General features: G+C 42.6%; 1 protein-coding gene across 1 annotated transcript in view; it reads right to left on the reverse strand.

Annotated features, from left to right (window-relative positions):
- Nucleotides 1-2,450: 2,450 nt before the first annotated feature.
- Nucleotides 2,451-12,633, reverse strand: part of ano8a (anoctamin 8a) — a 26,936-nt gene continuing 16,753 nt past the window's right edge. Inside the window, exons 13-18 of the mRNA XM_072441869.1 lie at nucleotides 12,057-12,539; nucleotides 10,850-11,050; nucleotides 10,124-10,315; nucleotides 8,262-8,393; nucleotides 5,551-5,661; nucleotides 2,451-3,244 (exon numbers count right to left, since the gene is read on the reverse strand). Coding sequence (XP_072297970.1) covers nucleotides 2,600-3,244; nucleotides 5,551-5,661; nucleotides 8,262-8,393; nucleotides 10,124-10,315; nucleotides 10,850-11,050; nucleotides 12,057-12,539 — 1,764 coding nt within the window. The 3' untranslated portion in view covers nucleotides 2,451-2,599. The remainder of the gene's footprint in view (nucleotides 3,245-5,550; nucleotides 5,662-8,261; nucleotides 8,394-10,123; nucleotides 10,316-10,849; nucleotides 11,051-12,056; nucleotides 12,540-12,633) is intronic.

A 12,633-nucleotide genomic window follows, 5' to 3' on the forward strand; every position in this document is an offset into this window, starting at 1 on the left:
AAGGACGAACGTGAACAATTATGGCGACGCAGACAGACGTACTTTTAGCAGATTTACTTTGTTTTAGAAAGGTGCACATATAAGTGCTTTGTACATGTGAGGGCAGGGACTCAACAACAGTTGGATTTTTCGGATTGTTCCTGTTGTTGTGATGCTTCTACCAATCAGATTAGAATATTTGTCATGATGTTACGCCTGGCCAGATTGATAAATGTGCAGAACTCAATTCAGAGCTCAACAGTGCAACCTCCCCTTAGTCTACAACAGCCTCTTAAGACCTTGGCAGAAATAAAACCAGGATACGCTTCCCTGGGAGCAACTATGCTGGGGAAGTATGGCTCAAGCACTGTCCTCTGCTTCTTTCTACGTTCCCTATAAACAATACTCATGTGTGTCTGATCATTGCTGTTCACGTGTGTTTCTTCTTCATCCTCTCAGGGAGTGGTTCTGTTTCAGACACTGCTGCTGCTCCACTTAACACGCCCCAAACCATCTCACGTCCCTGTGGACCCGGAAGCTCCTCATATGCCTGGATGAACTCTCCCTACACTAGATGAACCACCCTCTCCTCATGAGTGGGTCTGACCCCACAGTAATTGGAAGTGCGTCAGTCAGTGTTGTTTTTCCTTACGAGAAGAAGGGTATGGACAAGGCATGCTCTGTCTGGGAATGTTATAATAAAGTTCACAGGAATTTGCTAAATTCAGTGCCTTTGGGCTTTAGGGTACACCCTGAATTTGTGAAATTCTTGTGAACTTTATTTAATCAGCTTTCGGTTGTTTCATTGTTTGATTCTTTAACCTTCTGTTGGTTAAATCAACAATCCTGGAACACCCACTGAGGCAACTGCTGTTAAGATTTGGGCGTAACAAAAACAATTGAATTGAAAAACCAGTCAAATGCTAATGAGGCACTTGACAGCTCTGAAGCAGTAGTGACCCGAGCTGTAAGAGTGAAACTTGTAAATAAGGGCAGGGCAAGTTTCAGTTCTAGGAGAAATCCGAGCTCAAAGAGTATACATGCTGCTGCTCAAATCATTTCTATCAGATTGATTTCTATTGACAACAGTTCTATTGACCATTTGACACAACCTCTCATTCTTTTTTGTGAAGAAGGGCAATGGATAATGTAAATGTTCTGTGGTCAACCCTCAGTCAGTAAAAGCACAAGGACATTGAAGGAAGATATTTTACATTCTTATTGTGGTAAATAAAGAAAGAAAAATAAAGAAATGTATCAGCTTTACTACAACTATAATGAAATGTATGACATTCAGAACTGTATAAAACACTGTTTGTAAAGTATTTTGTAACGATAAATAATGATACTCTATGCTCTACTATAGAGATCTCACATTCAAACAATAAAAAAGCAGTTGGTCCATATCATTGTAAATTGCCTGAACACTACAGAAGGATATTATTTAATTTAATTGTTCATGTAATTTCAGTACCACTTGTTCCCATTATGGTTGTGGGTGACTGGAGCCTATCCCAGTAACTTTGGGCCTTAGGCGGGGAGCACCCTGGATAGGGGTCAGCTCATCACAGGGTTAAAACAGAGACATATAGACACGCAGACAACATTCACTCTCACAATCATTCTAGGGCCAATTTAGAGTGGCCAGTTTGACACATGCATGTCTTTTGGGAGAAACCATCGGAAGGATTGCAGACTCCACCCAGAGAGATCATGTGATATTGGTCTGGCCCGGGAATTGAACCCACAATCTCCTTATTGGGAGGCCAGAGCTCTTACTGTTCTACTATTATATATATACAAAATCTTTAAATCCCAAAGTTTGAGTGAAGAATTGTCAGAAACATAATCATTTGAAACTATTTTGGGAAGTCTTATGTAGATGCTAGAAGTAGCCACATGTTTTGAATCGATCAGCACACAGAACACATTTGCAACTTAGAACAAGAAAGTTGGCCAAGACTTATGCCAAACTTGTAAAACCTTTTTAGAGACATTCGCCAGAGAGCCGGTGTAAAGTGACCATTAGTGCGACTCATGTTCTGCATTACTTATTGTTATTGACCTTTACACATGCTCTTTAGTACCTCTGCTTTGGCATCTCATGTTTTAGAACTTAAAATAACTTTATTCCAGTCAGGCGTTCCTTCATCCGGAATTGTGTTAGAGCTTCATCGACTGGCAGCAGAGGGAATTACCATGGGAAATAACAAAAAGCTAGCTTGCCTCCAACATGCGGACATGAATATACTGTTGTAATGAACGCTTAGATGCTCAGAATGAGTCTGGAGATGATTATTGGACTTAAACCAGCCCAGAAGATCTCTAAGTTCTCTATGACTTCACAAAGCTGGGAGTATATTCTGAGGCTCTGAAGATAGAGAACCTCATGACTGGGATTCATCAAATAACCAACCAGGTGGGTTATTGATGAGGGAACAAAGTTATAGCATGGTTAAAAGTCCTATATGTCCTTTAGGTGAATAAAACCTGTCTAAAAATCTCCAAAATTCCCCATCTGCTGCTCTGCAGATGTAGCGGTGTGGGCACGGGGTTTGTGCACAGCATTTGCATCCAAAGTGTCTCTTACAGTACAATTGTTTACATCTAGAAGCTTATATTAAGTTTTTGCCCCTGAACTGTCTGTCTCCGCTCCTCTGTCTGAATCGTTTGAGGGCAGTTCCTCTTGTTGGGTCGCGCTCTGGTCCACTCTGGCCTGGCCTGGTGCTTGTGTCCCATTAGCGCACACCACGCTCCCCTCCGATTTGCTAAAGCTAAACAATTTTCCCGGGCTAAAGGTCCTGTTGGGAGATTGTGACCTCTCATGACTGGATAACGGAACCGTGGAAGTGGCCGAGGAGCTTTGCGACACCCCCGTTGTTGTTGAAGATGCTACAGCTGGTTCTTTCTTCCCTTCAGGCGATTTCAAGAACTTCAAAAACCCTGGCAGCTTGGCCTCACCTCCCGTGGGCGACTGGGCGGGAGACTTGGAGCTGCCTGACGAGAACTTGCCTTGTAGCGGGATGATCTGCTTGAGTTTCATGACATTGTTGTTGCCTAGGAGGGAGCTGGGTCTCTTGGGCTTGTCCCCGGACCTGCCCCCCGTGCTCTTGTCGTGGTGGTGCGGATGCGATTCGTTCTTGGGGCAGTCAGAGTCATGCGCACGGGCCTCGGCTTGGAGCTCGGCCTGGCGCTGCAGCTCCTCCTCCTCACGCCGGCGTCGCAGCTGCTGCTGGAAGTGCTGCTGGGCCTGGAGCTCATGTTTCTGGGGTGGAAGACAAGAAGAGGTCAGACAGAGAAGAATACAGTGAGTGCAGTGCAAAAGATGGACTAACGTTTCTTAAGATTAGAGATTTGTTTGGTTGGTGATTTTTGAAAATGTGTGATTATTGAGTTTATCTGATGAATAACATTTTACTTTACGTTACTAATGTTGTTGTGGGTCCAACAAGTTTCCTGGCTCTCCTGTTCCTCCTACTTACTAATATTAGATATCAGTGCAGATCCAAGAGAATGTTATTGATGGTGTATTGAGTCACATATATCAGTTAATCTGATATCCTGGTTGGGCCTAAAAATTGGTGTATAACAATTTGCTGGTTTGCGTTTGTATAGTTTGAACTTTTGTTTAGTCGATACGAAGCAATTCTGTAATCACTTGAAGGGAAAAGAACAGTTACAAAACACAATTGGATCCATGTTGTAATAAGTTTACTGTAGTAAGAAATTAAATCTTCTATTTTCAGTACCAGCGGTGATATTGGTTATCATCAGGTACTGATACTCAAGCCAAAGTATATGGGTATCAAAAAAGCTGGATCAGTGCATCCCTAATTTGCCTCTCAAATGTTAAAGACATCTCTGAATGTCTGCCAGTAACATTCAGGTTTAAAGTTTAGAATTTCACAATTTACCAATCCTTTGTATTTTTTTTTCTTCTTTTCTTTCTATTTAATTCATAAACCACCATGTTTATGTTGACACAAACGGAAAATACATTTCTCTGATTAATACGCCTGTTAATCTACCAGAGAGATTAATATGTCATTGAAAGTAGTGTTGTCTTGGCTGGCCAGGAAACCTATCACGAGTTGAATTAGGATACTCAGAGAATCACTGCCCCCTGTCTCACAGATCTTGCTTACACAAATCTATCCATCGATTTAAAAAAATGTTTGTGACTGTTGCTATGAATTCAAAACAAATATTTGAATGTTAAAAGGTCCTCAGCATGGCACCAATATTAGAAAGTTGAACCACATGAATAGTTTAGTTAGTAACATTGTTGGAATATGTGCAGAGCAAGTTCTTGGTTCTTTCACCTTTATTTGGCACTTCCGGTCAAGCGGAAACTCCATTCGCCAAATGGAGAACGAGGGAAAAGTCTTGCCGCTAAAATAATATTTTAGGGCTGTAAAGTTGATTGATGCCAAATGCCCAATGGTCATGTGCCCAACAAGTCAAGAATGCCTCTTCTCTGGGTGGCCTGAAAACGTCTTTTTAGTCTGTGTAGAACTTATTTTGTCCCGAGGTTGGCAGCTGTTTACGAATACAACCAGAAGACGGATTACGTCGGATGGCGGCGCCCAGGTGGGCTTCTGGAATAAGGTGAATAAAAGCCACTAGGACATTTCACTCGCACTATTGCCCCAGTTGTAGATTTAGTTACAGGCAAACTCTTCATCTGACTGCAAGATCATTTCCTGTGGTAAGAAACAACAGCTACACACAGATAAAATGATTCCATCAAGTAAGAATATGTTTGATTGTAAAAAACACACACACGGCGCCCTGGGCACTCTTGAACTACAAAAAACACACCAATATAATATGGCCGCAAATTGTTTTCCAATAAGCAATACAACTTACTGTAGCCATTAATGTATTTTGGGGCAGAAATATGCAGGTAGTACATTACATAGTGCACCTTTAATCATACATTATAATTACAGGCTACTTCTCTCCAAGATTCAAATGGGCCATGGGAACTAGTTGTTCCCTTGTGTCCAAATCCTGTGTCAGTGTTTCTCAGAGGAGCCTCTCAGTTCTGTTCTCCAGTGCACTGAGCACAGCCTCTGTGAGCTGCACTAGACACTGGACTGTCTGGACAGAAAAACTAAAGCCTGATGTTTTATGTTGCCCCTAAAAGAATTCAACAGAAATGTTGAGAGAAATACACCGCTGTATTTTGTGATATTAAATCTAGAGATGTTTGTGCTTTTAACTCTGTGAATAAAGACTGACTGAATGCTTATGGGATGTAGAACCGCTCTACAACTGTTTGCAGAGTTGTTGATTTCATGCTATATGCTGTTAATGATCAGTCAGTGCTTGTTGTAACCTAACGTAACTTATTTAGTGCAGAGAAACCTATTTTTCTCTTGATCCATTTTAGTTTTGACACAGTCGGAATATTGTACTCCATAATCCCAACAACAATAAATACGCGCCTCTGCCCACACACACATGAACGGAGAGAGCCAAACAAATGCATAGGCATGTGGCAGATAAACCAATGAGAGCTGCCAACAGGGGGGAATTGGCCCCCTCAAATTGCCTACTGTCTGTTACCTTGAAGGCCTCTCTGCGTCTATACTCCAGCTTGGCCATCTCGTCTGCCACCCAGCCCGGGATGTCAGGGATGGCCACATGGATCACGTACTTCAGGAGGATGGCAAAGTGCTGGGAACAGAAGGACCAGAGGACAGAAAATCACAGAAAATAAATGTGTTTTTGAACACACATTTTAACCTTGTTACAACAGTGTTTCCTCATCATTACTTTACTCAAAGTTGTATTTGGATTGATTCCTGCATGTTTGATTAACCCTATATTGTCTAGTAACTGAGGCCCGCCCACACCCCTGTACTTAGTCCTAATTATTAGTAAAATTAAAACTCATAGTAGAATCTTTTCAGAGCTTTTAACCTTCTTACAGTGCTAATGGTACCTCGTATATGTGCCCAAAGTGTTTTTTGATTGAGTCCTGCAGTCTTTAGCTAGAGAACATTCTCTATCCTTCCCCTCGGATGAGCAGACGGACGGAGCCTGCTCACCAGGATGAGTCAGCCTGGTGAGTGCCGCAGCACGCTTCCCTGTTTCAGGTATTCACAGAAGCCATATACCAGTACGCCAGCCCTGAGTGGCTGGCATTGGCAACGTTGTAACGTTAGCGCCCACCCACTATAAATACCACAAACATGACGTTACCCATCATTCAAAAACCTCTTCTCGCTTCACTAATGCAAGTTACAACTCATGTCTCTGACTGCTAGCTTAACTGTTAACTGGTAAGAGCTAACACCTCTGCCACCGAGCATTAGCTTTTATTGACACATTGACACTAGCTTTGGTGTTTCTTAAGCTAACTGATATTTCGCTTTGATTGCAATTATTCCAGTTAGCGGCCATGGCTACAGCTGCAAAGCTTTCTCCCTTCTGATTTGTCTCAGAATGTTATAAACAATATTCAGAACGTCAGGGCCTCATCCACAAGGTCCCTCTATGACATAAGTGAATCTTTTTTGAGGAAGGGTGCCTTGATGTGCAAGTGTTTTCCTTTAATTGGCCATTGAATGTAATTTTGTCATTCCTGAAGGACCTTATTTATAAGAAGGCATTCTCCGCTATCAAAGTATATTTGGCTGCTCTTTCCGCATGCCATGTTGGCTTTGATGGCAAGACCGTGGGCCAGCATCCGCTGGTTTGTCGATTCATGAAAGGTCCCAGGAGACTGTGTCCAAGCCCATGACACCCTCATGGGACTTGGCAGTTGTGCTACAGGTTCTCACTGTCCATCGCGTTGAACCATTGGGGGACATTGACCTGAAATTGCTATCACTTAAGACTGTTTTGCTCATGGCCTTGGCCACGGCCAAACGGGTCAGTGATATTCTTTTTTTTTCAATTCAATTCAATGTATTTTTGTAACGCCCAAAATCACAACAGCGGTTGTCTCGGAAGCGACAGTGAAAAACAATTAAACAATGTTCATAGGGACTTGGCAATGTCCCAGGGTCCCCTGTCCTTAGACCCTCCTTCTCGGCCAGGAAAAAATACAAAACCTTTTTGGGAAAAAGTAGAAACCTGGAGGAGTTCCACAGTGAAGGAGAGATCCGACTCCCTCAGACGGACAGGCATTCATGTTCTATCATGCATCTCGCTTGTATGTAATTCAGTCCTGATAATCTCAGGGTGACCCTGCGATTCAATCCAGTCTTTGTTTCAAAGGTTGTACCCAGATGAATGTGGACGAGAGCTCTGAGCGCCTATGTTGAAACAACAAGATCATTTCGACAGGTGGATCAGCTGTTTGTGTCCTGGTCCAAACCCCACAAGGGAAAACCTGTTTACAAACAGAGACTTTCCCATTGGATTGTGGAAGCCATCTCGCTGGCTTGTTCCTCTGCAGCCCCGGTTGGTCTAAGAGCCCATTCTACCAGGTGCCTGGCAACATCCTGGGCCTATTTCAGGGGTGTGTCTATTCAGGATATCTGTGCTGCTGCTACTTGGTCTTCACCCTTGACATTTACAAGGTAATAGAGATTGGTCTGTACCATGCTGTCCTCAGTGTGGGTTCACCTGGGGACATGCCCTGATCTTTGGCTCCCTTATGGGCCTTGGTTGGCATCATGTTATTGCGATAAGCTCATCTGGCAATACGGAAGTCTCCATATCCTATAATGACATGTATACAATCTTTACATGAGAAGAAAGGGCTCAAAGTGAAGAAGAAAAGAGAAGAAGAGTCCTGATGGAGCTGTATGACATCTAAACAAATGCTATGAAAGAGAACGTTAGATTACATTTTTAACCCCGGTTCTCTGAGTAGCATGAGTGAGATTTCTCACAAGCCTTTCTTGATGCTGGGGTGAAACGAGAAGAGGTTTGCTTATTGAATTACGGGCCAATGCTATCCACTCAAGGCTTCTATTTGTCGTTTTGGATAAATCTTGCAGTTTACAATGAACAAAATGGATGATGAACTACATATGTTATATTTCACTACAATGTACCTGACAAAGGCATAATATGTCTGTTTGTAAATAAATGTTTTAATTAATTACACACACTCACAACTTAGGAAAAAATATAAAAGATACAGTTAAGTTGCCAACTGATTGATTAGTAAACTAATGATTTGTAGTTTACAAATTCCAAAGTAGCAGACAAATATGATTCAATTCAATTTATTTTTGTAACCCCCCAAAACCACAACAGCAGATGCCTCAAGGTGGGAATTATGTAGTCAATAAAGAAGAAATGATGTGTCTGTCCCATACCTCCAGCAGGACTATGGAGATGATGGTCATCTCGGGACTGAGCCAGGGAAAGAGCCTTTGCAGCTGCCCACACTGACCAATCAGGTAACAGTTCACTATGATGGCGATCAGCCCCATGGCCTCCATTGCTGTCTGCACACAAGAGAGGGAGAAGTTAACAAAAAGGGGTTTAAAGGAGGGAAAACAGGCAAAATGTTTATTCCTACTCTTGTTTTTTTCTGTTTGGGGTGAATAAATATTGCAGCAAGTAACTTTGGTACACATATTTGGTACACAAAATTTCCCCATGTGTGGACAATAAAGGCATATATTAGACAGACAGACAGACACACAGACACACACACAGACAGACAGACAGACAGACACACAGACACAGACACACACACAGACACAGACACAGACACAGACACACACACAGACACAGACACAGACACAGACACACACACAGACACAGACACACACACACACAGACACACACACAGACAGACAGACACACAGACACAGACACACACACAGACACAGACACAGACACACACACAGACACAGACACAGACACACACACAGACACAGACACACACACACACACACACAGACACACACACAGACAGACAGACACACAGACACAGACACACACACAGACACAGACACACACACACACAGACACACACACAGACAGACAGACAGACACACAGACACAGACACAGACACACACACAGACACAGACACAGACACACACACAGACACAGACACAGACACAGACACAGACACAGACACAGACACAGACACACACACAGACACAGACACACACACAGACACACACACAGACAGACAGACACACAGACACAGACACACACACAGACACAGACACAGACACAGACACAGACACACACACACACAGACACACACACAGACAGACAGACACACAGACAGACAGACAGACACACAGACACACACACACACACACACTTTTGAGTGTACTTATTAGACTTTTAAGAAGCTCTGAAACAAAACAAAGGAGCAACCTGTCCACCTGAAATAAACTCTGAGTAACAATGCACGTAGAGAGAAAGAGAGAGAGCGGCGAGACGGATTCCAAATAAATGAGTGCTGTCAACCGGAGTGCAGAGAGTTGGGCAGATTAAATCTAAAAAAGTACACAGCCTGACCCACAATTAGACTAAAGTGGCTTAAGTGAGGGTTTGTGTCTAGAATAAATAATTAGTAAAACCAGTGTAAATGTCTTTAAACCAGGCTGGAATGTCACTCACATGTGTCTGAGTGGTTCTCATCAAAACACCTTGATTTGGGTTAATCCCAGTTTCAATGTTGAAATCACATTATGTTCCACTTCACTTTTGTCTCATTCCGTTGTTGTTACTTTTAATGGTGGTTGGCAGCCAACTGAAAAGGGTTATTTACGCCACCTACTGTAGTTGTACGTCTTCAAAGTATTTTGTAAAGTGTAATACGCTAAACCATAAACAATAGAGCGGGAGAGAACGAGAGAGAGAAATAACTCTTGTCTCATTCTGGAATTTAGAATGTGTTTCAAACCTTTTCTTAACTTGTCTATTGTCTAGTGTCTATTGTGTGTAAAAAACGGGTCTACAACAAGATGATCCTAGATTTGATCCCGGGTGGTGGTTCAATCTCCCAGTGACTGTGTGGGTTTCCTCCATCTTCCCAAAACAATGGACAAAATCGTCCAGTGCTGCTTCTGACAGGATTCTACAGTAACACTGAAGGGCTCTTCAAATGCAGGGGATAAGTTCCTCCACAAGGAACTCAAGGGGTATGTGGGGCACCAGACCTTTAAGACAATTTTCAATTCGCAAAAACATTGTACTTTGCTTGTGTCTGACCTGCCACTGGCCGATGTTCTCCACCCTCTGTCCAAACGGCCTCTGCAGCCCTGTGCACAGCTTGAGAGCGTCACTGCGGATCTCGATGACGTTGTTGATGAGCGCACACATGGCAGCCAGGGGGAACGCAGAGGAGAACAGAACCACGTACCCAAACTGGATAAACATTTCCTGGTAGTCCTGCAGAGTGTCCTGGGAAAATACAAATCATGTATTAATATGGGATTAGGGCAAATTGACACAGTTTAAAAATGTTGTGATGGAGTTGAATAAATATAGTAAAGTAATGGTATATTTTAAATATCAGGTTTGGAATAGTGGGGAATTTTCTTTGACATTTTTATTATGATATTCAAGTAATGTAGGCTCCTGTCATTGTATGTATTTATATATATATAATATAATAATATGTATTTTCCATGCCTACCCTTTTATGGTCAAGTATAATTTTTACAGCTTTTATTATATACAGTATGCACAATGTATCCAAAAAACCCTCTCTTACAATGTACTTAATATTCTTTCTTACATTGTACTTGATATTCTTTCTTACAGGGTACTTGGTATAAATAATCTACAATTCGAAAATGGCAATTTCGATATTTCAATAAAACGTAGACCACATATTGCCCGTGTCACAATCCAAATCACTGGAGACTTAAAGTTGATATATTTTCTCCAAAAAGTGTCAGCAGTCATAGTGTGACAGGAGCTGTTCTGTCCCACCTCGTAGGTCTGCATGCAGCTCTCGATCTCGGCCTGGGCCAAGGTCACAGTCTTGGTCTCCTCTGGTGGCTCTATCCAGGACTTCTTTTCTCCTCCTCTGTCCCCTGCTGGGCTCCTCTTTGCCCCTCTGTCTGATGTGATCTTCCTTTTGTGACACACTGAGCTCTTCTGGGATGTTCCTGTAGCATTCTCCTTGGAATCCTGAGGTGGACATTTTTAGCTTTAGCAACCAGACATGGCATAAGATCAATTCTGTTATGTTATGTCTGAAGTTACAGGTAGATTTTGATGCATTACCAAATCAATTATTGCAAGTGAGTTTGATCATGTTTGCATGTTTAAAAGCGCAACCCGTAACAACAGTATTTTTCTACCGAAAATATTACCATTGAAACTACTTCATAACACAATAAAAGCAGGATAATCACAGTAAACCCTTTAACAAATGTAGAATATGGTTTATTGCTGACCTGAAACAAATAAAAGACATGGGACAGTAATGCCAGGATGTGGTGACACAGTGACACCGTTTGTGAAGAGGATTTGTCCATGAAAATGTAATTTGTTTTCAATAAATTGTCTAGTATTCTTTGTTCCAAATTCCATTACTGTGTGACACTGTAAATGACTCTGACACCACTTTTTACTCTGAGGCTTGGTTCAAAAGAGGGGATTTGAGGGTCCTGGGAAATCTAAACTTCAAGGGTTAGAAAAATAATAGTTTAAAAGATGGCAGAAATAATTTTCAATTCAATTTATTTGTTTAACGCCCAAAATCACAACAACAGTTCCCTCTGAGGGCGACAGTGAAAAACGGATTAAACAATGTCTGTAGGGACGAGGGGCGATCCAGAGTCCTCTGTCCTTAACAATAATAAATTAATAAAATCAAGTTATTACTCGTTTGACCTTCAACAGCTCAAATCCTATGGCATTACAAAAAAGTAAAACATAAAAAATATTTCCCCGCTACTTCTAAGAAAATGTATACATTTCACATTGAGCGCCAAAAATATTGTTCGAACCATTATTCAGTGAACGATAAATTGATGATGATGATAATGATATAGTAATTATCGTGACAGGTTGACCCTTGACTGTATAAAATTTCTTGCAACTTTCCACAAAAGAAGTCCAAAGTTGCTGTAAAAAGCAGATCTGGCGACTCTGATTGGTGTGTGTGCAGATATTTCCTTTGCCTTCTCACCTGAGCGGCTGCTTCGGCGTCGCTGTCGTCGTCGCAGCTGTCAGACATACAGCCCGCGTCCATGGCTTCGTCGCCCAGAGTGGGACTGTCTTCTGTGGCCTCCTCCGCGGCCTGCCCCTCCGCTGTCGAGTCCTTGTAGTCCACTCTCTCTGTGAAGCTCACCTTTCTGTTCTTCAGCGCGTTCTCGCTCATGTCCCACTCCTCCTCAGACAGCCTGAACCCGGCCTTAAGATCCCCGCGTCGCTTTGGCATCTCTCTGGGGCTGACGCTGATGCCTTTGGGGCCCAGGAAAGAGTAGGCCGTCATGGAAGCCTGGGCCTTTCCTAGTGCAAGGCGGCCATACTTGAGCGTGATGGCCTGGAGAAGCTCCCACAGGACTTTGGGGGTGAAGACGCCCAGCTTGTTCTGCTCGTACAGGTAAGGCTGCAGCACCTCCTTGATGTTCTGGAGAAACTGCCGGAAGATCAGGAGTGTGGCCAACATCTGGAACCAAAGGACAGTGTGTGAGATGATGTGGCTTTGAAAGGGACACGTTTGAGGAGGTGAAACGACATATTATTACTTATGTACTGTACTT

Source organism: Eucyclogobius newberryi, unplaced genomic scaffold, assembly GCF_026437365.1.
Source record: "Eucyclogobius newberryi isolate DKJ021-1_F unplaced genomic scaffold, fEucNew1.0.hap1 SCAF_12, whole genome shotgun sequence".
Lineage (NCBI taxonomy): Eukaryota > Metazoa > Chordata > Actinopteri > Gobiiformes > Gobiidae > Eucyclogobius > Eucyclogobius newberryi.